Below are 27,755 nucleotides of genomic sequence, written 5' to 3'. Positions count from 1 at the left end.
ATGTTTAACTGTTGTTAAATCATCTCAACAAGATTTTAATCATTAGAAGTCACTTCTCTTACTTACAAACATTTATTATTGTTGAAGTGTTATTACCAGTATGTCCTATTTTGGGAATTCTTTTCAATGGAAGTACCACTCTAGTTACAGAGGTTTTTTTAGACAGAGGTAGTAATTGTTAGATAATTTAATATACCTCAAGGCCTTTGAAAAACATTATAAATGAAATCAAAGCTAAGAATGTTCTTACATTAAATGTAAGTACTATTGGCAGAAGAAAAATAGTTCACCTGCTTTCAGAATCTATGTCTTGGAAATATTAAAGTGGATTCAGCTTAATGCATGGGTTTTAAATCCCATGATGTTAGTGGACGTTATTTTCTTTTTACTGAAGACTACTCAAGCAACTTCCATTTCTACTATAGCCATTTTCCTACCTAATGCTAATGTCACAATTACAAAGGATATATTCATGCTGCTACATGTTTAAAAGTTTTTGGTAGGAAAGGAAAAAATGCAAAATACAGATCTTCTGTCCATTCAGCTACAGTAGTAAAGTAACTTTGCCCAAATTGTTTTATTTTACATAACAAGTTTATTTTTCTAAAGGTATATAAACAATAAACAAAGTAAACATTCAATCAGATCTTAACTTCTGCCAAGCATTATCCGTCCTGCAATTGTTCCATTAAGTTCCAGGGTCTAAGCATCCTAAATTCAATAATCATCATCTTCATCAGAGTCCATTACTTTTCTTCTGTTGAACTGTGGGGGAAGGGGGATTAAAATAAATGTTATCTATTTAAAAAAGCATAACCCAGTTTTTCTCAGAAGAGAGATTTCTACCTTCTACAACAAGACATTTTTGTCTGTCTTTAAACCAACTTAGTGTTTTAGGTCTAAGGGATGGGGGAACGATGACACAAGAGCCTTAAAAATTAGACCCCTCAATATATGCAGCTGTGCTCCCCAAACTTCCACGTGTTACACAATGGGAATGTCTATGGGCTGAAAACTGTTTAGATACAACAGGTATACATTGAACATAACATTTAAAATAGCAATTTTTCTCTTTTTCCATGTGCATTTGGGGAAACTTACTTTAACTGTGGTTTTCTTTTCTGTTTGTTGGCTTACTTTTTCAAGGATTTCTATTAAACCTTGTTCTGTTACCTAGGAAAACCAGAAAGAAAAACAGTACTTTTAAGCAAAGAATTGACCTTAGCAGATTGAATCATTTTAGTCTTTTCTGGGGTGTGGAGGTAACGGTTAAGAGGGTAGAAGAGGTAGGACAAGAGGTTGAAACTACCAGTTATAACTGCCTTGGCTGGTGTGGTTCAGTGGGCTGAGTGTCGACCTGCAAACCGAAGAGCCAACAGTTTGATTCCTGGTCAGGACATGTGCCCAGGTTGCAGGCCATGTGCCCAGTTGGGGGCTTGAGAGAGGCAACTGATTGATCGATTGATCATTTCTGTCACACATTGACGTTTCTCTCCCTCTTTCTCCCTCCCTTCTCTTCTAAAAAGTAAATAAAGTCTTACCAAAAAGAAAAGAAAAAGAAACTACCAGTTATAACTGCAGGCATACCTCATTTTACTATGCTTTGCATTGCTGCACTTCACAGGTGTTGCATATTTTACAAAGTGAACGCAAGACCCTCCAGCAAAACAAGGATTATGACTCACTTCATTGCAGCAGTCTGGAACCTAACTCACAGTATCTCCGAGGTATACCTGTTAGTTTAAGTTCCAAATAGAACTGCTCTGCCAGTCATTTGAGCAGGGGTAAAGTATCCAGAAAAATCCAAAGTTAACAGGTATTTAGGAATACCTTTATCACCACTAGCAGACAAAGACAACCACCTACACTTCTTTGTTATGTCAGTGAGAGAGACACACCACCGCTTCCCTGGAGACCCTGATAAGCTTAAATGCAGAAGATAAGCCACTCAAAAAAGACGAATCAGTCACTGAGTCTTCCACACACCATTTTTAGTGTAAGGGTTCAGGGCAAGACTGATCCCTGCAGGGCATGGTGGCAGGAGAGGGCTTCCTGGTGCAAGTGAGGTGCATGTGCATCTTTAGGGACAGTCTTGCAAGAATATAACCATCACAGCATTACAGCAACACACGTAATAACCAGGAATTTTAGCACCCCTCACTTTTAAAACAAGCTTAACGTCTACCTACATTGGTACTATTTTAATACATATTACTGAGAAACCTTGTTTTCAGTATAGAAACTATTGAAGCCAGCTGACCCTAACAATCATTGGGTTACACAGACACCAACAAGGTTCCACAACAATGTCATGAAAAAAAAGCAGCAGAGGATTCTAGGAAAGGCAATTACCTTTTAGGATTTATGATCAATATACCTATTCTTGCCTTTAAAAATTTCTTTCTTGAAAGAGCCAATAAGATTTCTGTAACCAGAAGATGAAATTAACTTTTTTTTTTTTTTTTTTAAATTTTACAGAGAGAGGAAGGGAGAGAGGCAGAAACATCAATTTGCTACTCCACTTATTTATGCATTCATTGGTTGATCCTTGTACGTACCCTGACTGGAGACTGAACCCCCAACCTTAGCCTATTGGGACGACACTCTAACCAATTGAGTACCCAGCAACGGCAAAAATGACCTTTTGAAGGCATGTTTTCATAAAGTAGGTAACAACAAGTAAAACTGCATCAAGGCAGTCCAAGCTTACCTTCCCGCTTAGTTGTCCATATCTTGCCATCTGTATAAGGTAATTCTCTACTCCTTTAGTTTTTTCAGGCTTGACAAGTGCTAAATTACTTACTAAAAAGAAAAAAAAATACAAAAAGATGTCAAAACTAAATGCATTTATAAATTAAAATTGAGCAATGGCATTTCCAAAGCACTTCAAACTTATTTGTCTTGAGACTACCAACGTAGGAAGGGCAGAAGGTATTGTTACCCTCTTAAAAATGAGGAAACTGCCCTGGCCAGATGGTTCAGTTGGTTGGAGCATAATCCTATACACCAAAAGGCTGCTGGTTCAATTCCTGGTCAGGGCACATACTTAGGTTGTAGGTTCAATCCTCAGCCTCTCCTTCTCTCTTAAATCAATAAATATATCCACGGGTGAGGATTAACAAAAAATGAGGAAACTAAAGTTCAGCCATGTCAATCTCAGTGAAGGCCACACAGAAGTAGTGGCAAGGTTAAACTTGGGTCCTCAGAGTCTAAGCCCCATGCTTTTAAAAAAAATATATATTGGGCTGACCAAAAGTCCATTTAGTTCTTTCCATAAAATAAAACACACATTTTTTATTTTCACCAAGAACTTTACTGATTTAAGTATTTTGAGTATGTTGGCTACCTCCTGCATGGTATAATGTTTATTGTTCTCAATTAATGTCTCAATTTGATAGCTATCAACTTCAACTGGTCTACCTGACCGTGGAGTATCATCCAGCAAGAAATCTCCAGCATGAAACTTCGCAAACCACTTTTGACACATTCAGTCACAGCATCTCCATACACTGCAAAAATCTTTAGCGATTTTTACCTTTCTTGAAAAGTATATACCAAAAATGTTTCCTCTATTTTCAATATTAAAGTGGCTACACAAAAATTCACCAATGTTGATGGTTTTTAAAATTTTTTTAAAAGACTTTTTAAAATTTATTTTTAGAGAGAGTGGAAGGCAGAGAGAAAGATAAGGAGAGAACATCAATCAGTTGCCTCTCACGTGCCCCCAACTGCAGGCCTGGCCCAAAAGCCAGGGATGTGCCCTGACTGGGCATTGAACCAGCAACCTTTCAGTTCTCAGGCCAATGCTCAATCCACTGAGCCACACCTGCCAGGGCTTGATAAGGATTTTTTAATGCATACTGATATGACAGCTGTCGTAATACAATCTAACAAGATTGATTGGAATGACATTAAAGACAACTGAGCACTACCACAGCCATCTTACAGAAAAACAAATGAACTTTTTGGCCAACCCAAAATGACTGCCCTCTGAAAAATAAGTTACATATATAACTACATATATAATAAGAATTCACCTAAAGCCACCTCTTCTAAACTGGGTTGCAAGTTACAATACAGAATAGTTCATTCCAATTGGCTCATTTAATTTTTTTTCTACATGGTTTTCTTCTTGGTTTTTATGATGAAAAATTTTAACTAAAGGAGATACATGGTTTTCTCTGTTTTTTATTATGAAAGATTATTAAGTAAAATGGAGAATACAATAAATCTCCCAAGCTCCTATCACCAAGGTCAACCACTAGCAACACTTTGTAACTGACTTAACAGTTGTTGCTTACAAATTTTACTTAATGAGCACTGGGTAGATCATCTCCTTGGTAAGACAACCAAGCTGATACATTTAATAATTTCAGTCCATTTCTTTAGGTTTAGGAACTTCATATTTCTTACAAATACCTGTATTTCAAGTGTTTTTAAGTTAAATAAATATTTAATCTAGGGATAGCAATAATTTCACATCCCACCATTCAACTAACCCAAGCCAATTTTATGGAAATAAAGAAAACTGAAGATGCTTACACCGGGCCCGGGCTGACTGATCCAGAACTTGGGCTAAGATACTGTTCCTCATTTCTGCTTCTCTACAACAAAAACAGATCAACAAAATTAGAACTAAGCTGTCAGCATTCTTACTGAACACACAAAAATGTAACTTAATACATTTCCCAAGATGAGAGGTTGCTGTATATATAGATTGCACTATAGTAGGTGCTATGTGGATGGCAGCAGCTATTATTACAGTAGAAGAGTCCACTCAGACTCACAGATGGAAAGCAGATGATAGCCAGTGGACAGGGGAGGTTAGGGGGTAGACGTATTGAATAAAAAGGAAAAAGGACTCATGGACATGGACAACAGTGTGGTGATTGCTGGTGGGAGGGAGATATAGGGGGGCTAAATGGTAATGGGAAAAAATACAACAAAAATTAAGAAGGAAGGGAGGGAGGGTGGGGAGGAATCCACTCTTGCTCTCAAAAGCCAGCTTTATATGTACGGGTGTAAACCTACCAGGGTGAAAGATACGACTTTACATTTTTATAATTTCTGGAGGAGTTTCAGTTCAGTCACCATTACCAATATTTATTAAGTACCTACTGTGTGAGAGGTGCTAAAAATTTAAACATTGGATTAAAAGACTAAATGATTAATTGGTGTAATTACCTCAGAGATGAAGATTTTGACACCTAGGGAAACTATAAGGAGATACAGGTAACTGTGACAAAACTAGAACCAAATCCCATTGTTTCAAGACTCAGTTCTATTTTGGGGGTGGGAAGGTGGAATGAAATTATAACTCTGCAACTATATTTGCACCTTTCTACCTATCCAAGTGGGAACTAGTTTATGTTCATAGCACAGTGGTTTCAAACTTCTTTTAAGTATCAGCAATTTTTTTAAGTGAAGTCCTTCAGTCCTTCAAGAAACTTAATACTCAACACAGACAAAAGCAGAAATTATTTGGCTGAAATGAGGGGGAGCTGGGGCTGGCTATGCTCACTATCCACCCCTATCAGAGGAGCCCTAGAGTTCATGGAACACAATGTAAAGTCCATTCCATGGGCCATTTCCTTACTGCACCTGAGTACTTCAATTCAACCCTGCCATAAACAACTGTTACTATATTTCACTGAATCTAAGATGCCATTGATTGTTAAGATGGACCACGGTGTTGTGTACTTCTAATTTAAAGAGCCTAGATTAGGAGTCAAATAGAAGACCCCATACTCAACGCTGGGGCGTCAAAGAGCAACAAACACAACAAGGTAAACAAGCAATTAACCTGCCACACAGAAAGGGACAGCAAATAAGGACGCATGCATCAAACCTGGCCCTGAGTGGGAGAAAAAAGTTCCTTTGAGAACCTGAACTTCAAGCTTTAGTTATGCATATTTACTGTCTGAATGCACACCACCGGGGAGGAGGAAGGCAGGAGAACCTCAAGCATAGAATTTAATTTTAAGATGTCTCAGATTAGAACTGTACCCAAGTGAAGGCAGAAGCAAAAGTAAATCCTCTCTGGAAGAATCCAGGACAACAGTGACTGATCGTGAAACCCACCCCAATTTCAGTTATGTTAAAATGTGAAAAAAGGTACATCTTAGAATCAATGAAATTCATGCATCTTCACTTCTTAGCACTATCCCAGGTGTTCACTGTCTTCCTCCACTAAAATAAGCCGTGCACGTGCACCTTCTCTGACGTGCCTATTTCTATAGGCAATACCCAGCATAGTGCCTGACCTACAGCAGGTGCTCAATAAATATTCACTGAATGAGTTAAAAGGCAGCATGAAGGAGAGAGGGAAAATGGGGAGTTATTCAATAAGCATAGTTTCAGTTTTGCAAGATGAAAAAGTTCTAGAGATCTGTTGCACAAAAACGAGAATATAGTTAACATGACTGAACTGTACACTTACAAATGGCTATCACAGTAAATTTTATGTTATGTGTTCTTTTATCACAGAAATTAAAAGGTAGCATGATGGGGCAATTATTCAGTCAATAAACCTGCCAAGTGCAAGGTATTCTGCCATGTGCTATGATAAAATAAGAATAGTGTAACAGTTAACAGTTATCTAGCACTTACTAAATTTGAGGTACTGGACCCATGTAACTCTCACAACATCCCTACGAGCTAGTCCTAATATTGTGCTCTTTTAAAGACAGTAACAGTTTAGCAGAGAAACAAACAGCAACCAGTTAAATACAAGGCAGTAAGTACTGTGAGGTTTATTTAATTAACAAATTAATAAGATACCCTGGTGATTTATGAAAAATCACTATTCCAGGAAAAACTTAGATTAACACGCTATTAAAATAACTACAGTTAAAAAAAACCACTTGTGAAACGACCCTTCAGAGCTCCAGCCCATACCTGTGCTTGGCTTCCTGCTGTGCTGCATCGCCAGGATCCTGAAAAAATAATTTTGTCTTAGCCAAATAATTAATTTCACAGAGAAAAAAACAGAAGGTATTTTGTTTCAGATACCTAATAGTGTCCTGCAGTGGTAGATACCAAATTCTTGGCAAATAATTGAAAGCTGGGCCTCCCAGAAATCAACGGGATGGTTTCCACTTAATAAAATGCTTTGATAAGCTTCTAAAGTCACAATCTAATGTGAAGCTTTAGACTACAAACCACCCTTAAGGAGGGGAGTCCCGGTACCATGAAAACGTGTTTTACGAGGAAAGAGTATTTTCTGGGGCTAAAATATGTGCTGGGTATTGGCGACGCTGACGACTCAAACGGGGCTGCCGGGGAGACACTCGCGCTCCATCCCTCACACGGTCCGCCCCCTCTCCTGACAGCACAGTCATTGCTCGCGTATTCTACCTCCGGGATGAGTGTTCAGTGTCTGGCGCCCTCCCGGGGCTGTCACTCGGCACGGGACGCTCCCCACTCTACCTCACTGAGCAGACCCTCAACAACTGTCAGTCGCCTACTGCAGTCAGAATTCTAGAAAACAATTTCGCTGGAACCAGTAGTCAAAACAGACTAAACATTCTGCTTCGGACCGAAGCTGGTCCGGCCGCGACCTGTGGGGAGAGTCAAACCCCACCCGAGACAGCACGTGGTCGGCTCGCTGCCCGAAACCCCACACGACGCGACAGGGAGAGAGGCCCAGTACGGCCTTGGGGGCAGCGGCGGGATTCCCCGCCAGCGGGCCCTGCCCCGGTTGCGGCGCCTAGAACCTCTGCCTGGGGCCGCGCCCTCTACCTCAGGCGAGGGCGGCGCCCCGCAGGAGGCTGGGCAAGGCTGGCGGCGGGCGCGCTCACCCCATGCTTCGCCTGAAGCTCGGCCAGCCTCTGCTTCCGCAGAGCCTCCAGCTCCTCCTCCGCCATGGTGCGACCTTCCAGGTAAAAGAGCCGCAACCGCGCCTTGGCCCACTCGGAGCTATTTCTCCCAGGCTCAAGGGGAGAGCGCGGCCTTTCTAACTGCGCAGGCGCCCGCAACGCCCAGGCATCATCAATCCACCCCGGAGCTGCGCAGCCAGGGCGCCTGGAGAGGCCCGATTCCGCGATTGCAAGTCGGCGGGCTTGAGGTGGCGCTACCGGCAGAAACCGTGCTGAGGACCTTCTCCAGCGCGGCCCCACCTCGCTTTCCTGAGTCGATGCTCTGCTCTTGCGGGTATCACTTGGGCTAGGACCCGGGTGTGAGTGGGATGAAATAGATACCTAAAAACACGTCATCGTAAGCAAGTAAAATAGTAACAAGCAAAATTTTTGGTGGCCTATTGACAGGCTCATGTTATCTCCATTTATAGATGAGGATCCTGGGGCTTAGAAAATGTTCTAACACTGGATTGTAGTGAGGGCTGCACAACTCTTAAATTTGCTAAAAAGACATTAAATTGTACACTTAGGTTGGGCTAAAGGGGCACCAGCGGCGGAGATAGAAGCTCGCTGGTCACCGATCATTAAGAAGTCAAGATAAAGCAAACTTGGAGGGTGAGACTTGGGCACAGACAGGCCTTTCTCCCAGATTTAGAGCCAACTTCTGGACACCACTTTCCCCAGGAGGGCCTGTCGGAGGCTGTTGGGGTGGGCAGCTGTGGCTGCGTGAACTCCCTGGCGGGGGTGGTGTGGGGAGAGTGCAGCTTTGGCGTAGGGGAACTGCTCTGTGTGGAGTAACCTGTTATTAAAAAACCTGCTGTTTTTTCAATTGTGACGAAGTATAATATAAAACTTTCCATTTTTGACTATTTTTAATGTACAGTTCAATAGTGTTAAGTACATTCACATAAACTCTTTTCATCTAGTAAAACTGAAACTCTATACCCATTAAATAACAACTCCCCAATCCCCTTCCCCTCTCTCCCCTTAGTAACCTTAGTAACCACCATTCTTTTCTCTGTCCCTTAAGATTTTGACCTGCTACCTCATGTAAATGGAATCATACAATATTTGTCCTTTTATGACTAGTTTATTTCACTTAGCATTCTGTCCTCCAGGTTCATTCATGTTGTAGCATGTGTTAGAATGTCCTTCCTTTTAAGGCTGAAAAATATTCCAAGGATATAGATATATCACATTTTGTTTATCCACTCATCCATCAATAGACACTTGGGTTGTTTCCACTTTTTGGCTATCGTTAATAATGCTGCCACGGATATTATTTAGAATATAAATATCTCTTTCAGTTCTTGGGGATAGAGAATCTATGTGTTTTGAATTCAACATTCTTAAACATTAATAATGCCTTATCTCTAATTTGTAAATAAATAGACAAGATTTGGGGGTGTGGAGACAGTGATAAAATGGTAGTCTGAAGTCTTCCATTTCAGTGTGTCGCAGTTGAGACCCTTCGTGGACCATTTATGAAATGGGTTATGGGATGGCTCACATGATTTCCACTGATAAATGTCAGCCTTAGGTCAGAAGGATGTAGCTGTACCAGGGCTGGTGCCTTAGTGACACTCACAAGGAAGTGAGGAAACCAGAATCATGTGAAAACAGAATCAGCAAACAGGTATTTTCATGTCATTCTTTAAATTAGAACACACTCCAAGTAGATCAAACATTTAAAGGTTTAAAAAAATATATCACAAAACTATGATAAATTTTAAATAATCACACAAATACATAAATTTCATTGAATAGTTACAGAAATACATAAAATTTAGTCACACAAATACATAAAGTTTAAAGGCAGAAATGAAAGGACTCTCCATAAAATCATCTGGATTGGGCCTCTCTTTAAATATATTCTTCTGACAGCTTTTAAATTTCTTCTAGGGTCATCAGCCTGTTCAGGTTTTCTTGTTTCTTCTCAAGATAGGTTTAATTTCTAGAGAATCATTCATTTCCATCAGGGTCTCACATTTTAGAAATGTTTCACCATCACACCTGTATGTGTGGTTAGAACCTTTTTTTAGGGATTGCTGGTTTGATTGTTGACTTGATTTATCTGGGTTATTGTTTCCTTGTTGTTGTTTTTTTTCTTTTTTAAAAATTTTATTTATTTATTTTTAGAGAGAGGGGAAGGGAGGGAGGAAAACATCAATGTGAGAGAGAAGTATTGATCAGCTGCCTCTCACATGCTCCCTGACCTGGACTGAACCTGCAACTCGGGCACGTGCCAGGACTGGGAACAAACCAGCGACCTTTCATTTCACAGGACGACACCCAACCAACTGAGCCACACTGCTCCAGGCTCCTTGTTTTTCCTGATTATACTTCCCAGACAGTTTAACATTTCACTGTTGTTGTTTTTTTTTCTACCCAAATAACTCAAATTGATCAGTGTTCTTTCAGAATTGATTGCTTTCTGCTTTTATCTGTAGTTCTACCTCTTATATTTTCATTGTCATTTTCTGAGACTGTAAAGTATGAGAGTAGGGAAGAAGGCAAAGACAGGATCAGGAAATGAGTTAAGAGGCTATATATTTAAATAATATACCTATGTTGATTTTTTTTTGTTAGAGAGGGAGAGGAAGAGAGAAAAAAAAATCAATTTGTTGTTCTACTTATGTATGCATTCATTGACTGATTCCTGTGTGTGCCTGACCAGGGATCAAACCTGCAACCTTGGTGTATAAGGGCAATGCCCTAACCAACTGAGCTACCCGGTCAGGGCTGTTATTTCTTAATTTGTATAGTTTAGATATTCTATAAATGACCTCCTAAGATGGATAAAGAGTTAACACATTTCCAAGACCTCTGTTTCCCTTCCTTCTTAGTTTCCAAAAATACATGTTACTATTTTTTAGTTCTGAAGTTGGTTATTGTTATATCTTTAAGTAATATAGTTATACCTGTTTCTTATGCCATCAAGTAGAGACAATTTATTAAAACAATTTTTATTGAATTCTTAGGGTGACATTGGTTAATATAATTATATAAATTTCAGATATATAGCTCTACATCATCTATATACTGTGTTGTGTGTTCACCGTTCCTGGGTTGCAAATTCAATCTGAGTTCAATTTCCTGGTTGGGTCTTCTAAAGGAGACGACCTACTGATGTCTCTCTCACACATCAACATACCTCTCTCTCTCTTCCTCTCTCTCTAAAATCAATAAACATATCCTCAGGTGAGGATTAAAAAAGAAAAAGTAGCCCTGGCTGGTGTGGCTCAGTGGATTGAGGACTGGACTACAAAGTGAAGCGTCGCCGATTAGATTCCCAGTCAGGGCACATGCCTGGGTTGTGGGCCAGGTCCCCAGTGAGGGGCACAAGAGGCAGCCACACATTGATGTTTCTTTCCCTCTTTATCCCTCTCTTCCTCTCTTAAAATAGATAAATAAAATCTTTTTTAAAAAAAGACTCATAAAAGTGAAATTTTAAAAGAATATAATAAAAATAAAAATAAAAGTACACACACAAAGAAGCAACCAAGGAATAAATAAGTGGAATAATAAATCGATGATTTTGTGTGTGTGTCTCTCTCTCAAATCAATAAAAATATGAAATTTTTAATATTTTGTCCCATTTGATGGATTGCCTTTTAATTTTGTTGATAGTGTCTTTGACACTCAGAAGTCTTTAATTTTGATAAAAACAAACTTACCTATTTTTCTTTTGTGGCCTGTGCTTTTGGTGTCATAGCCAAGAAATCATAGCCCAATCCAGTGTCATAAAGCTTTTTCCCTATATTTCCTTCTAGAAGTTCTCCAGTTTTAGCTCTTATATTTAGGTCTTTAATCTTTTTATGAGGTTGTTGTTGTTTTTTTGTATATGGTGTAAGGTAAGGGTCGAATGGTTTTTGTTTTTTATTTTTGCATGTGGATACCCAGTTTTCCCAGCATTATTTGTTGAAAAGACTGTCCTTTCCCCCATTGAATGGTCTTCGCACCCTTGTCAAAAATTATTTTAACCATATATGTGAAATTCTACTTCTGTGCTCTCCATATTCCATTGTTCTATATGTCTGTCTTTATGCCAGTATGATATACTATGTTGAATATTGTATGTAGCTTTGTTGTAAATTTTGAAATCATGAAATGTGAGACTTTCAACTTTGTTCTTTTTCAAGATCGTTTTGGCTATTCAGGGTCCCTTGAGATTCCATATGAATTTCATTAAAAAAAATTTTTTATTGATTTTTTTCAAGAGAAACATTGATTTGTTGTTCCATGTATTTGTGCATTCATTGGTTGATCGTTTTATGTGCCCTTACCAGGCAACCTTGGTATATCAGGGTGATGCTCTAACTGAGTTACCTTGCGAGGGTCTCCATATGAATTTTAAAATAAATTTTTCTACTTCTTCAAAAATCATCATTGGGATTTTGATAGAGATTACATTGAATTTGTAGGTTGCTTCGGGTAATATTGTCATCTTAACAATATTAGGTCTTTCCATCCGCAAATACAGGATATCTCTCCATTAATTTGTGCCTTAATTCTTTCAGTGATATTTTGAAGTTCCTGGTATACAAGTCTTTGGCTCCTTCGTTTAGCTTATTTCTATTTATTTTTTCTTTTATAGGCTAATGCAAATGGAATTGTTTTCTTAATTTCCTTTTTCGATTGTTCATTGTTAATGTACAGAAATAAAACTCACCCTGGCTGGTGTGGATTGAACACTGGCCTGCCAACCAAAGGGTTGCTGGTTAGATTCCCAGTCAGGGTACATGTCTGGGTTGAGGGCCGGGTCCCCAATAAGGGGCATGTGAGAGGCCACCACACATTGATGTTTCTCTTCCTCTCTTCCTCCCTTCCCCTCTGTCTGAAAATAAAAAAAATGAAAAGAAATAAAACTGATTTGTGCATGTCAATTTTGTATCTTGCATCTTTGCTGAATATATTTATTAGTTCTTTTTCTTATTGGAATCTTTAGGCTTTTCTACATTATAAGATAAAGTTGTTTGCAAACAGAGATAATTTTACTTCTTCCTTTCAAATCTGGATTCCCTTTATTTCTTGCATACTGCCTCTGGCTAACTTCCAGTATTATGGTGAATAGATAAGGTGAAAGTAAGCATTCTTACTTTGTTCTTAACTTTATTTATTTAAGATATATTTATTTATTTTTAGAAAGAGGGAACCAACAGGAGAAAGAGAGAGAGAAGCATTGGTTGATATCTACTGAGCCACACCAGCAAGGGCACTTTGTTTCTAATTTTAGAGGAAAGTTTTCAGTCTTTCACTGTTGAGTAAGATTTTAGCTGTCGGTTTTTCATATGTCGGACTTTGTTATTTGGAGGCAGTTACTTCTATTCCTAGTTTGTTGAGTGTTTTTATCATGAAAAAGTGTTGAATTTTTTCAAATGCTTTTCTCCATCAATTGAGATGATGATGTGGTTCTTTCCCCTTCGTTCTCTTACTATGATGTATTGATTAATTTTCATGTGTTGAAATTTCCTTGTATTCCAGAAATAAATCTCACTCATTTGTGGCGTATGACCCTTTTGATATGCGTTGGACCCCAGCCAAGTGTGCCTAGAGGAGGTGACTAGATGAAGAGCGCACACCTACTGATGGAATACTGCCCAGCTGTAGAAAGGGATAAGGAATCAGTATTTGTACTTGGGTTAGTTTCCTATGGAACATTACGACAAATGGAGCGGCTAAAACAGCAGGCAGGCTCCTGGCACAGCACGCTGGGATCTCTGCTCAGAAGCCATCACATTGGAGGTCCTGGTTGGTGGCAGGATTCAGTTCCTCAGGGTGAGAACTGAGGTCATTTGGGTTCTTGTGGCTCCCTCAGGACCTGCAGAGGGCCTCTGCCTTCCACTAGGTACCATCGAATCAGGATTGGTCTCTCCTCCTCTTCACATTTCTGCCCTTGCTCAGGGGAGAATCCTGCTCCCCCAGGAGCTGGGGGATGCCTGGTGGACAAAGGGCCCCATCTTGGCAGTGCTGTCACACACAGGCAGCACTGGGAATGGACCCTGCCCCCTTGCAGGAACCAGGAGTTTGTTGTTCCCCAGCTGCAAGGTCTTGGTCACAACCCACAGGTTTCATGTTAGGGACCCAGCATGAATTTGGGGACAGACTGGTCAGCACCACCCACCCTTCAGGGCTCCAACTCTGCCTTCACTCCCTCCTAGCGGGACAGGAGCAGAGCTGCCCAATCCACATGACTTCCTGTATCAGGCTCACCTAAAGGAAACTGGGCCAGTCCTGGTTGACGTAAAAATCTATGAAGCCACCACCAAGAGCATTCCAAGACTGTAGGGGATAGTAGCCCTTCAGCCATCAGGTTTGTAGTGGATCAGGCAGTCTTGGGAGATCAAGCTGGGGCCCTAGCATCTTTCAAAGCTCCTCTGAACGCATGATTAGACCCACTTCCTGCCTGGCTCCATCAGGTGGCACATCCAGCTTGCCTGCTGGTGGGAAGGGCCCATCCTGCTTACGGAATGGAGTGGAAAGGGAGGAAAAGGGTCCAAGAGAAGCAGCTTATTCAGCATGATGCTGTTAATGCTGCCACCAGGACTGGGCATGGGCCAGATTACACGCAAATATAGGCAGTGGGCCGTGTAACGGTTCCACACCCAAGTCCTTTCCTGAGCACATTTATTTGTTCTCTGGCACTGCACTCATTAAGCTTGAAGACCCTATATTCTGGAGGGGTCTAGCTGGTGGCACAACACTGGAAGGTGAACAGGCGTGCACAGATGACCGAAGGTGGAAGCCACGTCTAAGGGGTTGTTTCTTCCCCTCAGCCGCCAAGGTAGAACTCAGTGCCTGTGCAGTGGGGTCCCCTGTGCTTCCAACCTGTGAAAACCACAGCCAGGGCTCTGGCAGAAGGGCAGATCCACTGGTAAGTTAGTAATTCTAACTCCTCACCAGGCCCCCAAGGACAACAAATAGTACAGACCATCCCTGTCACAGATGGATTGTCATGAGCACTGCTTATGCCTGAACTGCCACACCTCCACCTCAGCTGACTTTTATGTAAGACTTTCCATAGAAATAGGCACCTTATAAACTGTTAATTTTAGATGTTAACAGTTTAACAGTCCCCCAAATTATCCCGTAGCTCTCATGGGAATGAACGTCAGCTGTGACTTACAGACCTGCACCTGAAGATCCAGGCAAAAAAACATGTTAAGCACAGTTCTCTAGGGTTCTCACAGTAGACCCTGCTGTGACCAGGGACAGTGGAGTATCTCACTTTTAAACCAGACTCTGGTTTCAAAGAAACTTGGGCACCACGCTGCCATCAAGTACACAGGTAAAGCAGTGCTTGCCCACAAGGGGACCACTTGGCTAGGCTCCAGCCTCCCTCTGGGCTGGGCAGTGTTATAGCCTGACTGCATTTTCCTGGCTAAGCAATCGCTTGAAGAGACAGCCCGATGACTTGCTTCACCAGAACATTCAAGCCCTGTAAATCGGCTGCTGCTACTTGGTACAGTAAAACTGCAGACAAGCCCAGGAAGAATCTGGGTGTGGATCAAAAAAAGGCTTAGGTGCTAAAATAACCAGGAGCTAATCTGGTTTTTTTTTAAAAAGGCAATTCCATTTAAAAATTAGGATTTGTAATCTTGCCACAGAAAACTATTATTCAACCAACTGATCAAGCAGTAGTCCTAAAATACAGAAAGTAGAATGAAATCTAGTCTCTGGGATGTTTTGCAAGAACATCCTTACCCCCTGCCCAGCCCACAGGATCTCCTCGGAAAAAAACAAGCCCCGCTCCCACTTTCTATATAGACAGATGTCACATGGAGACTAGATTTATCATAAACTGCCAACAGCACTTTATTTTTTCTTTTCGACATCCTGTTCTGCAGCTTCCTTGGCTCTTTTTGCCCGGATGCCAAAGAGCCGAGCATTGGCACGGGCCATGCGAAGACTGGCAAAGGCCTTGAAGTTCTTCTCTTCCTCTGTGATGACCCTGGCTTTCTCCTTCTTGTAGACCTGGAAGGAGCACAGGGGGTCAAACCCTCGATCGCAGTGAGGCCTGTGACAAGCCCCAGAGCCCAAATGCCAGCAGAATCTGGAGAGGCTTTAGGGGCAGATTCAAGTATTGCTGAAAGGCTACACAGAGGCTGCCAAAGAAGAAATATCCTCTGGATTTAAATAGAAACAGACCCAAACTCAGAGCAGAGGCAGAAGCAGCCTCCTTAGACATGAAAGATGGGTGGCGTGCTGTGCTTGGACAGATACAAGGCAGGATCTGAACAAAGGAAGGCTTTGGCCCACCCCCTCTCCCCCAGAAGGACCTCAAGAGCCCAGTCACTTGATGCCCTGAGCTTTCCAAACAGCAAAAAGGGAAAAACCACCCAATAGAGGGAGGATGAAAAGTGTGGGTCCCCAAAGCTTCCTCAAAAGGGAAGACAAGGCCCTCCCTCAAGCCAATCCCCACCCCAGGAAACATTCACTTGGGCATCATCCGAACACCTCCACTTACATTCCGTATGGGCATGACAGGTCCTGTCAGCTGGGTGGCCAATTTGAGGTCCTTTTCCTGTTTATTAATGAGAAAGGAGAGTCAAGTGAGCTCAGCTCAGTTCTTTAAGGGCTCCAAGCTTATAGTCCTCTAAGCCAGCCCCACACCTCTCACTGGATCACCAAGTGCCCCGTAACGGCGTGTCACAGAATTTCTGTTCTATCTAGCTCACACACATGCAAAAAGCCCCTATGTCTGAACCAGAAATGCAGACAGAACATGTCAACTGGGGAATAAAGCCACACCCCCAACACAAGTGCCAGGAAGCCCATATGGATGAACACTGTCAACTCTGCCCTAAAAAGTTTTACTGGCCAACACTTGTGTTGTACATAAAGCATTTGAGAGAGCAAAACACTTCCAATGTAAAAAAGCTGCCTCCAAGTCAGAAAACTTTCCCCATTAGCACAAAACCTCAACACATGGTGTTTAGGAGCACAAAAGTGAACCTTGGCAATTCTAACGAATTACTTTGGGAATTCTTAAGCTCTTCTCATTAAGGATTCTCTGCTACCCAGACGTGAGGGCCAAGTTTTGGGGGATAAAATGGCTACAGACAAATGTTCCCCTTTTCACTCTAGCTGGAGCCGAGGACAGACGTCACTTACAGCTGGACCAAGTGTCCGCACCCTGCCGGCTGGCAGCCTGAGACCTCCATATCCCTTCCCGCCCACCTCGAGCCCGCAGCACACCACTCACAGAGCTGTCTCCCTTCTTGGGGGCCGAGGGCTTCCTGGGGAAGAGGATGAGCTTGGAGCGGTATTCCTTCAGCCGCTGCACGTTGGCCTGCAGGGACTCGGTGGACTTGTTCCGCCTCCTCGGATCTACCGAGATCCCAATGGTCCGGGCCACCTTTTTGTGGATGCCAGCCGCCTGCCGGTGGAGACAGACACAATGAAATCCCAAGAAGCCTCTAATCTCCGTACCCTAAATGAAAGGGCTCAGTCGTCAGATGGAAAAGGGTTCAAGTGTACTTTCATCAAGGCAGTACAGCGATTCCGGAGAATGTCATCATTTGACTGCGCGCCCAAGAGACAAAACATATGCGTCTCTGACAATGAGGTTTTGCGGATACTCACCTTTAACTCCTCCAAGCTGAAGCCCCTGCCAGCTCGCACTTTGGTGTGGTACCTCACCGTGGGGCATCTCACTATGGGCCGGATGGGTCCGGACGCAGGGCGCGGGGCAATGCGGCGCGCTTTGGCTTGCCGGGCCTTGCGCCTAAGCAGACAGAAGCCAGGAGGCGGTTACCGCACCCCAAGGCCGAGCTCCCCATTCCGGCGTGCCCTCTACTACCCTGTACCACAGCGAGGACGCGGAGAGCACAGACACCACTGCCAGCCTGCGACCCCAAGCCGAAAGTCGCCACCCGCTGGCCCCCAACCATACCATTACAACGTCGGCTCTAACGTGGAACTACAGGGGCCTCACGGTTATCACATGGTTAAAGGGTTCAAACATAGCGTACGGATTCCGGACACTAGTTATCTCGCCGTGTGCTCCACACGCCCCCTCACCTGCGGATCTTCCGCGCCGGCTGGTTAAACCATGTGGCAACGCGCCGCTGCCAGTCCTTGTGGAAGTGGGGCTTTAGAATCATGCCATTTCGGCTGGGCGCCATGGCTGCTGCCTACGGGCCTAGGGAGGAAAGCAAGTCAGGGCCCGAACCCCAGCCGGACGGCGTGCCCACAGTGCCTGGCCACGGCCCGGCACCGTCTGTAGCGTGGCCTTACGCCGATGGCGGAGGATGGAGCCCGATGGCACCCGATGGCCTCCACCAGAACCGGGATAAGACATACCCGACTTCCCCGCAGGAGAACTGCCACCGGAAAGAAAGCGGCGTCGCAAAGCACCCCGGGATGGCAGTGGGCCCGGCCAATCAGAAGCGCTGGGGCATTCTAGCCAATCAGAGCCGGGAACCACGGAAATGACGAAAGCGCACTCCCCGGCGCCCTTGCGGCTGGCAGAAAGACAGGGAACGTAACCCAGGCCTGCAGAGGCTTGGGGAGAGCCGGGTCGGGTACGTTCAGCGAGCTCCTGGCAGGGTCTGGCTTCTCCAGCTTACACAAGTTATAGGACTCGGTACGTTTCCCACCACCTAAAGCCTCGCCCTCTGCGTCCCAGTCTTTGGTCACTCTCATCCGTTTGGTACATCTGTGCTTCATTCTTTAGGCAAACCTAACTCTGAGCAGCTGTTGTAAGCTGGCCAGCCAGTACTTCGCTTGGAACCGTACAACTGCCTTTTGGGGGAGGGGTCGAGTAACTTCTCTGAGGTAGAGCAGCCCAAAGTAAGTGGTGGCACTAAGAATCCACGTGGCCGACTGCAGATGTCACATTGGCACCACTGTGTATACTGCCTCCTTCACAGAGATCATAAAAAACATTAGGTAGCCAGACATACATCTGTAATCTGTGCCCTTCGCGTCTCCTGTTCTCCAGGACAAGCCTGGGAACTCTGTAACACCGTACTGCTATCAGTTAGCCTTTATATCCCAGTAAGCCTCGTTCTCTTCCACCCTCACCCCAATCACCAAACTTCCTCCTAGCAAAACTTAACATTTAAGAATTTCAAGACACAGCCCTGACTGGCCAGGCTCAGTAGGTTTGGCATCATCCTGCAAAACAAAAAGCCGCCTGGATTCCTGGTCAGGGCACGGGCCTGGGTTGGGTATGACAGAAGCAACATACCAGGTTCTCTTCCTTTCTCTCTCCCTTTTCTAAAAAGAAATAAAATCTTTTCAGAGAAGGGAGAAAAGGTATAAAAAAATATTTCATGACACGAAATGAGAAATTTGGAGACCTGTGCCCTGCACTGAGTAAACAGGTTCCTGATAAAAGGTTTCTTCCCTACTGGGACATCTTTGGGTGTTAGAAAACACCAGGGAGACAGAACATGTGTAACACGAGGCACACAGTCTTTTCAGACAGATGCACTGGGCCTGAGAAGTTCAAAGCCTGACTCTGCCACTTAGTAGACATGTTCAATTATGAAACAAGGGCAATAGCAGTCCTACTTTTCTTACAACTTCTCAGACCCCTTTTAGTGACCTCACTATGGACTAAGATACCTTGCTTTCTAATCAGATATTCCTGTCCCCGTTCCCAGTTTCTCTTCCTGGACAGAGCCATTCACCTCCACCTGCGCTCCAGCTGCTCATAGTTAAGAAGTTGTCCCAGGTCATCGGATGGGGGTTAGAGGTCTGAAATCGGAAACACTATTCAGGATATATTTAGTGGTATAATAAGGTGAAGTTATCATTTGAGGACCTTACTCTTCTGCACATAACCAAGCCAGACATGGAATCCAATTTTTCATGCTTGCATACTCCATACTTACCTCCTTTGAAAACTATGCAAAATAGCGAGCCCAAAAAAGTTTTGATAGGAAAATTTGGCTGAAAACATGCTCAGCTTTCCTGTTGTGAAAGGTTAAACAAGTGAACTATTAGGAACTGTCATGCAGGAGTCCTTCTATACAAAGTCTTGGTTGGCTTAAGGGTTTTTAAAAATCTTTAGCTATAGGGACAGCCCATCCCTTGGCACAAAAACTCCACAGCCATGCCTCAAGGGCTTTTGTCCCAGGTTTAGGTCTGAAATTGCTATCTAATGCTCCTGGGTGCAGTACTTCATTAAGGGAGCCAAAGATTCCTGGATGTGCCCTTGGAGGTGTGGGAGTATACTCTGTACCCCCGGAATTTCCTTCCAAGACTGAATCCCAACTACTCATGGCAGTGCCTTCTCACTGCACATATGCACCTGACTGGCTGTCTCCATCTGGTGCTTTAAGGGTCAGCCTCAAAGAAATCTAAGACAGTCAACCATAATAGCTTCTGGAACCTGTTCAGACACAGTCTTGATTTTTAAAATTAGTATAACAGAAAAGTGACTTGATAATTTTTTTTTTGCGGGGGGGACACGTCATGTCCCTATAGCTCTTTGCAAAACTTAACATGTTAATTTTGTCACATCAGTTTGGGCTGATGATTACATTAGGCAAAGCAATAGTCTAATAACAAGAACAGGATAATATACTGTTTCATCACAGAACTCATCACCATCCAGTCTATAAACTTTCCAAAACCATGGCCTAAACATAAATCAGAGGCTAACTCAAAGGTTCCTGTAATATGAGAAACACACCAGTGAAAGACAGCTGGAAGTACATTATTAAAAATGTTTTGTTTGAAAGTGTCTAAGAGAGTCAATCTTAAAAGTTAACATCACAAGAAGATTCATGTGTGATACCTGATGTTAACTATACACTGTGCCTATCACTTTGCAATATACAAATATCAAACTGTTACATTGTACACCTGTAACAAAATGTATGCCAATTATACCTCAATAAAAAAATAAAAAGCAAAACAAAAAAATCACATTTATTTGTATGGATCAAATTGAAGAACAATTTGTATTGACTTAAGAACAAGTTAATTTTTTTCTTATTTAATGATCTTCTGAGGCTCTCTCTGATTATGTTAAATATACATGTTTACTTAAGGAACATGTGTTTATCTCAATGACATTTCACATGCCTAACTTAGACAAAGACAGTTCCAGAAGCTGTAATCAGGTCCTGATGTACTGGCTCTGCTGGGTGGACGGCAGAGGGTCAGGGTTTTGGTCCCAGCATCAAACACACTGGTTGCCTGGTTTGATCTGGCTGCTCCAGGGATCATGTGCTGTTGCTGAAGCATCTTCATCCCTAAAATCCACTTTAAAGGATGTGTAAGCATCATCTACGCATGAGATGGAGGAGGTGTAATTCCTAGCACTGTTCCCAAATGCTATGTGTTCCATGACAGGGAGGTGACAAAATTTGACCAAAGTTGGCAAACTACTATCAGAGCACAAAGCAACCCCCACACTGGCTGAGAAGCCCTAAACCCACTCACCAGCAAGTGCTGGGAAGCCAGATACACCTTCCCCTACAATAGCAAGGTAGTCCTTTCATGTATTTGCATTCTATTCCTGGATAAGCATCTTCTGATGCTCAGCAAGTGATTTTCCAAAGGATGAACAGACATGGGCCATTTTAATGGATAAAATAGAAGGGATGAGCTTGGCCATGTCTACCATAAAAGGCTGCAAAGGATACCGCCATTCAGGCAAAGACACCAGCAAGAATCCTCCTCACTGCAGATCTTTGGAAATGAATTTGAGGAACTGAGGCAAAGGCAGAAGTGTCCTCAAAAGGCCATGCTTTCTCAGAGCTGCCCACCCTCAGGTATGTAACCATACTTGCATCTGCTCACCTACAGCTCAGCAGGCATTTCCTTGGAACTGAGTATGGGAGCAGGAATAGAACAACCATTTTGTCAGGAAGTACCCATAACCCACGGTTTCAAATGCCACTACACAGGGAAGGCAGAAGTGATGAGAGCAGCAGGTAGGAACACCTGAGTGCATGTTGCATGCACCCAGGGAGATGGGAGCTGAGTGCACTTGCCTGTCTTACAAGGGTATCCTGGGCCCTTTATCCCAGATTCCTACAAAAGGGGCTCCTTAATTGCTGAAATTATAACCCGCAAACACACAATCCTGTGATCCAGGACAAACGCAACAGCCCCTCTGGGTTAGAGCTGGCCACGTGGTACATAGATGGATTCTCCACTGTGAAGTATCAGCAGTCCTCAGGTATCCCCAACATGGTGCCACCGGACCAGTGAGGAGGGGTTCTTGCATGCATCCATCCACCTGGCAGTAGGTGGCGGTGTTTTATCCTCTAGAGCCTGTCTCCTATTCTGTGACCCCAGTGAGGACTGAGGACAAGGACATTGGCTCTGAATATGCTTTCAAAGAGGATCCCGTTAACAAACTGACAAAGTCACAGGAGCTGGGAAGAGCCCCTGCACAAGCTCTGGCATGAGCCTGACTGCTGGGCTGACCCTAAATCCACCCAACACCCACAAAACAATAGTGTCATAAACCTGGGAACTCCTCCATGCATACTTGCAACAAGTACTGACAACCCTCCGCAAGGGGAAAAACGATCTACAAAAGCAAGACTAAATCGTTCTCTGCAAAGTCTTTACTGATCACAGGCAGAGAAACCAATAGATCCCAGAAGTCCTTCAGCAGGGCCCAGTGAGGGCTATGAGGAGGTCCAAGTCTCAGGTGAAAAGGAACTTGAGGGACAGCTAAGCAGAGTTCACTTCTTGGGTCCAGCTATTTGGGCCAAGATGGCTCCTCGCCTCGGAGTGGGGGATGCTGAGGTACCTCCTCCTCTCCAGCATCTTGCTTCTCCCTCTCAGCGTCACTCCATCTCAGAGGGGCGATCATCTTCTTGGGCCCATGAGGAGGTGGGCCAATGAGGGCCTCGATGTCCTCATAGTTTATCACTTCCTTTTCCAGCAGGGCATTCGCCAGCTAGGAGGAACAAAGGACAGTGTGTGAACCCCGGAGGACAAGGACACAGACAAGAGCCTTTTGAGAGCGGAGCACTGAGAAGGAGGGGGAAGCAGAGCACTCAGCCTCCCAGGAAGGGGTTCTGTGGGCAGGATGCCCCCAGACAGGCCACTTTCCCAGGGAAGCAGCGAGCACGGGCAGCCTAAGCAAAGAATCACTCCCTGTTTCAACCTTGGAGATGATTCCCCAGCTGCAGCTTCATTAATTTTCTGCTTCCCTTCCAAATCTCTGCTTATTTTGAGCAACTTCAATTTCCTTTACCAAACAAGGTGTGTATGTCTGTATGGGAGGAGGAGGCTAAAATGCAGAATATCATCAATGGAACTTGGGGAGAAGAATGCTGGCACTGAGGTGTGAGCTGAGGGAACCTCACAGTTTGGGAAGGGGGCCTCTGCCTCTCTAGATGTGGTGGAAAACATGAATGAACCCAGTGAGAATCCTGCTGCTCAGTCCCTACTACAAGGAATGTGGCCACAGCCACTCAGATTGATTTCTGTCACCCCCAAACTGGGGTGACCACTTCCTCTGTGTGGCTGCTCTAACATATTGCTAAGCACTGCACCCCACTGATGGTGTAAGTCGATCACATTGCAAACCAAGGCAGGACATCCTCGGCCCACCACAGGGAGCCCGAGTCCTGCCCAGTGGCAGCGACAATGCACACCGGTGACACCGCAGACCTTGTTCACAGTAGTTTATGGCTTGGCGGGTCAGGTACGCCTGACATTCTACCCTGCTCACAGCTCCAGAGAGGCTAGTGCTGCTGGTCTGTGGCAACACTTGGAGGACCCAACATGCACAACTCCCGAGCTGGCAGAGCCTCACAGTAATGAAACTAAAGTCCATCCACTGAAGATTGCCCACCTGAACTAGGGACACAGTAACTTCACCTCTGGAGTCAAGAGGTGACCCCAAACCAAAACCTGGTCTTATTGTGAGAACAGCAGACCCCTCCTCCTAACACTACCATGGCAGGCCATCAACCACAGAAATGTGAAGAATTGACTCAGCCAAGAGGATCGTAAGGAAGCATGACGACTAAATGTAAGCACGGCAGCAGGTAGGAAAAAGACATTAAGGAAAAGCTAAGGAAATCTAGTTAATAATAATAGTTCACTATGTTGTGAAAAATGCAACATATTAATGGAAGCTGTTAATTAGAGAAAACTGGGTATGAGGTGTAGGGGAACTCTCTACTATATTTGCAATTTTCCTGTAAGTTGACAACTACTTTAAACTTTAAAATTTATTTAAAATTTTTCAGGAAAGTTTAAGTTAGAAAAAGATTAAACAGAACTGATCAGACATTAGTAGTTGCTGATGCTGAGTAATGGACACATGAGGGTTTGTTACATTCTTCTGCCTACTTTAAAGGAATTGACATGTTCAGAGTAAAATACTAAAAACACGGAAAATGTTAGATTTCAGTTGAGCTGGGTGAACACACATTGGCTGTGGTGTTTCCTAAAGTTCTGTGTTCACCTGAACTAGTCCATGAAAGAGGGAACAGCTGTGCGAGCACAGCGCAGTGATGGTCAGCACCCCCACACACAACTTTTGGAGAGACCGGCAGGACACTGGAGGTCAGAAGGCACCAAGACTCACCATCTGCAGCTTGTCCAGATTGTCCTGCAGCACCTTCTCAGTGTGCCTGTAGGCCTTAGCTACCAGCAGTTGTGCTTCCTGCGAATGAAGGAGAGGTGTGTAATGAACACAGATGACCACTATTCACAGCACTGTCCACAGGCTGGTTCTGACACCACATTATACCAAAAAAAGGCAGGTTCAGAAACACAGCCTTTTGTCTCTCACAGTGACCAGGAGAGCTCAGCTGCCAATAGTTTCCCACCCCTACCCCACGCCCTGGGAATGCCCTAGTTCAGGATGCCTGCTGACCAACAGCCATTTGCACCCACAGATGCCCCACCAGCTCTTGGAGGCCAGAGACCCTGTGCCGGTCCTCTATGCCCACAGCTGCCTCACATGCTCGTGCACCAGGTCAAGCAGAGCTGCCCCCAGGAAGGGCCGAACACTGTCCTGGTCCAGTCTCCTGTGGACAATCCAGCATGTTCCTGCTGGCCACAGGGATCACTGGCACTGGCTCTGTATTTTGATGCATTTATTTGATACTCTTCCCAGTGTCCCATCATCTACAGTTTCATCAGGAGACACACAAGTCCTCAACCAAGAATGCACACTCAGCAGGTCAGAGCGACAGAAGCCAACAGGAACAACCACAATTGTGGTGGCACATGGACAAGGCTAAGCACAGTGGGAGGCTCCCTCTAAATAAAGATTTGCCCCCTACCACCACTGTGGGGTGAGATGGAACAGAGTCCCACACAAGGTGCACTCACATGATCCATCATTTCCTGGAGGCCCTGGCTGAAGGGGCGCCGTCCAATGCCCAACAGGCCCTCCTGAGCCTCAGGGAACGAGATGGGTCCAATGCTTGGTGCCATTCCAAACTGCTTCACCATGGAATAGGCAATACGAGTGACCTTCCTCAGGTCGTCCTGCGCCCCTGGAGCATGGGGTCAAGAAAAGGTTTCTTTGCTGGGGGTGCAGAGTCAAGGCACCCTGGGGAACCTGCTGGCACACACCTGGGCCTGACAGCAGACACAGAGTCCGCAGAGGACAACTGTGTCCTCTTACTGTTCCTTAAAAGAGAGAGTCTCAAAACTTTAAAAAATTTTTTGTTTAAAAAATGACTCTGGCCCTGGCCAGGTAGCTCAGTTGGTCAGTGTCATCCAGATATGCCAAGGTTGCAGGTTTGATCCCTGGTCAAGCACATACAAGAATCAACCAGTGAATGCATAAATAAGTAGATCAATAAAAATCGATATTCCTCTAAAATCAATAAATAAAAAATTTTAATAAAAATAAACTACTCAGGGTGCATATTTGCATTCATTTCACCTGCAGTTAGTTCTCTAGTCCAAGTCACACCTGTCAACACTGAGCCCCAATGTCAGGGATCAGGCAGGGAACATCTTTCATCTGCTCTCTGGACATCACAGCGAAATAGCAGGTTGAGAAGAGTGAAGTTGCTTGAATTACCAATAATTAACCAATTAAACGCATGTATAGTCTACAATACATGTATATAAATGTTTTTGTAACAACTATTTAACAAATCTTGCTTAATTTCAAATCTCCTTTGACCATAGCTTATCTTTTGAAAAACACAATGAAATTCAAAGTATATTTGCATCCTACTGTTCAGATCCTTCCATCAGATTTACTCCCTCCCACTCCGCATGCAGAGGGATAATGGATGTGGAAGCACTGTGAGAAATCCAGACCCTCCAGGGCCAGTTCCTCACCAGAAGTGACCTTGTTGAAAGAGATGGTCTCTGATACACGGCCACCCAGGGCCATGCACATCCGCTCAAACAGCTGCTCCTTGGTGAAGAGGTACTGGTCTCTTGGGAGAATCTGAGCAAAGCCCAGTGCAGCATTTGTCCGAGGTGCGATGGAGACCTGCAGAATGTCAAATGGTCCGAGTTAGCAGGCAGGATGTGGGGTTTATTAATTTTTTTATTTTTCCTTTAAAATTTTATTTATTTTTAGAAAGGGGAAGGCAGGGAGAAGAGAGGGAGAGAAATATCAATGTGTGGTTGCCTCTTGCATGCCTCTTACTGGGGACCTGACCCACAACCCAGGCATGTGCCCTAGGCTGGGAATTGAACCAGCAACACTTTGGTTTGCAGGCCGACACTCAATCTACTGAGCCACACCAGACAGGGCTTTTTTTTTTTTTTTCTTTTATTGATCCTAGAGAGAGGGAAAGGAAGGGAGAAAGAGACAGAGAGAAACGTCAATGTGAGAGAGAAACATCAATAGGTTGCCTCTTGCACTTGTCCCAACTGGGGACCAAACTCACAATCCAGGGATGTGCTCTAACCAGGAACTAGACAACCAACCTTTCACTTTGCAGGATGATGCCCAACCAAACCACACTGGCCAGGGTAGGATGTGGGGTTTAGAGATGAAGGTGGGACAATACAGGATCTTTAATCAGGTATAGCTCAGTTTGTTGGTGCATCATCTCGTAAGTGACAGGTTGTAGGTTTGATTCCCAGTCGGAGCAAATACCTAGGTTGCAGGTTTGATCCCTGATCCAGGCATGTAAGATCCCCAGTGTGGGCACATATGGGAGGCAAGTGATTGATGCTTCTCTCTTGCATTGATGGTTCTCTCTCTTCCTCTCTCTAAAAGCAATGAAAGAATATTCTTGGGTGAGAATTTAAAAAAAAAAAAAGATCTTTAATCAGAGGGTTTCAAAGCCAGTAAGCACATTTATATTATGCCCATTTTTATAACAAGAAGGTCCTCTCATTAAAGAGAGCAGCTCACACACAGTGGGTAAGCTTGCACATCACTAGGTATATATGAAGTAAAGAACAACAAAGACAGGAGCTCTTAGGTAAACCAACAAAGAGGTGCAAGGATCAGCCCACCAAGGACCCTCCCCCCATCATGCCCCTCACCATGAGGTTATATGGGGAATATGGAAACTATCCTCGCCTTAGCCTCATCACACAGCTCAACTCAGGCATATGTACAGCTTCATTAGGACAGGGCATGCTCCTGAGCAACATGGAGAGACTTGGGCTGCAGGTGCCATTTCTGAGGGTTATGGCAGCAGGAGGACCACCTCACAGTGCCCTGAGAATTGGAAGGGGGAACTTAAATCCAACACTAAAGTAAATTACAACTGAAAAGGCTGTAAATAACAACCAAACAGCAATGGGTACTTCATCTTTCCCAAGTAAAGTATGAGCCTGGAGCCTCAGGACCTCAGGAAGGAGGTTTTCTCATTATTGTAACAGTGGGGAATTGTAACCTACCCCACAATTCTTTTGACATTGCTTCTGTAAGTGCCGATTCTTACTAATATGTAGCTTATAGATAGATAAACAGCATGTTTTTATAACAGTCCTAAGAACTCACTTCAAAAGATACAGACTTGGACAATTTTT

General features: G+C 43.9%; 3 protein-coding genes and 1 non-coding gene across 4 annotated transcripts in view; all 4 read right to left on the bottom strand.

The window, feature by feature from the left end:
- The window catches only part of RPL13 (ribosomal protein L13), a 241,807-nt gene extending 223,581 nt beyond the window's left edge, over positions 1–18,226 (bottom strand). The window contains exons 1-6 of the mRNA XM_054588978.1: positions 18,162–18,226; positions 17,880–18,000; positions 17,442–17,583; positions 17,062–17,235; positions 16,324–16,380; positions 15,654–15,830 (exon numbers count right to left, since the gene is read on the bottom strand). Of these exons, the coding sequence (XP_054444953.1) occupies positions 15,672–15,830; positions 16,324–16,380; positions 17,062–17,235; positions 17,442–17,583; positions 17,880–17,983 (636 nt within the window). The 5' untranslated portion in view covers positions 17,984–18,000; positions 18,162–18,226 and the 3' untranslated portion in view covers positions 15,654–15,671. The remainder of the gene's footprint in view (positions 1–15,653; positions 15,831–16,323; positions 16,381–17,061; positions 17,236–17,441; positions 17,584–17,879; positions 18,001–18,161) is intronic.
- On the bottom strand, positions 573–7,975 carry PDCD5 (programmed cell death 5). The gene is made up of 6 exons (XM_054588979.1): positions 7,800–7,975; positions 6,898–6,935; positions 4,543–4,604; positions 2,711–2,802; positions 1,102–1,173; positions 573–765 (listed from the first exon to the last, which is right to left on the bottom strand). The coding sequence occupies exons 1-6, from the start codon at positions 7,863–7,865 to the stop codon at positions 718–720; spliced, it is 378 nt and encodes a 125-aa protein (XP_054444954.1). The 5' UTR covers positions 7,866–7,975; the 3' UTR covers positions 573–717.
- LOC129083246 (small nucleolar RNA MBII-202) lies at positions 17,293–17,376 on the bottom strand. Its single transcript, XR_008530473.1, has one exon. It is a non-coding gene; the product is annotated as a small nucleolar RNA MBII-202 (small nucleolar RNA).
- A 2,527-nt stretch (positions 18,227–20,753) lies between the features above and the next one.
- Positions 20,754–27,755, bottom strand: part of SPG7 (SPG7 matrix AAA peptidase subunit, paraplegin) — a 40,774-nt gene continuing 33,772 nt past the window's right edge. Inside the window, exons 14-17 of the mRNA XM_054588970.1 lie at positions 26,097–26,253; positions 25,128–25,294; positions 24,376–24,453; positions 20,754–22,731 (exon numbers count right to left, since the gene is read on the bottom strand). Coding sequence (XP_054444945.1) covers positions 22,531–22,731; positions 24,376–24,453; positions 25,128–25,294; positions 26,097–26,253 — 603 coding nt within the window. The 3' untranslated portion in view covers positions 20,754–22,530. The remainder of the gene's footprint in view (positions 22,732–24,375; positions 24,454–25,127; positions 25,295–26,096; positions 26,254–27,755) is intronic.

This window comes from Pteronotus mesoamericanus, unplaced genomic scaffold, assembly GCF_021234165.1.
Source record: "Pteronotus mesoamericanus isolate MK-2021 breed Mesoamerican mustached bat unplaced genomic scaffold, CSHL_Meso_final scaffold_165, whole genome shotgun sequence".
In the NCBI taxonomy this organism is placed as follows: Eukaryota; Metazoa; Chordata; class Mammalia; order Chiroptera; family Mormoopidae; genus Pteronotus; species Pteronotus mesoamericanus.
This window is presented reverse-complemented; position numbering and strand designations above follow the sequence as displayed.

Excerpts from the sequence above, each read along its gene's own strand:
- PDCD5 (XM_054588979.1), bottom strand. The coding sequence starts at position 7,865 with ATGGCGGAGGAGGAGCTGGAGGCTCTGCGGAAGCAGAGGCTGGCCGAG. Across the intron at positions 1,174-2,710 it reads ATGGACAACTAAGCGGGAAG|GTAACAGAACAAGGTTTAAT; the intron begins GTAAGCTTGGAC and ends TGGTTTTCCTAG. Across the intron at positions 766-1,101 it reads AAAAGAAAACCACAGTTAAA|TTCAACAGAAGAAAAGTAAT; the intron begins GTAAGTTTCCCC and ends CTTCCCCCACAG.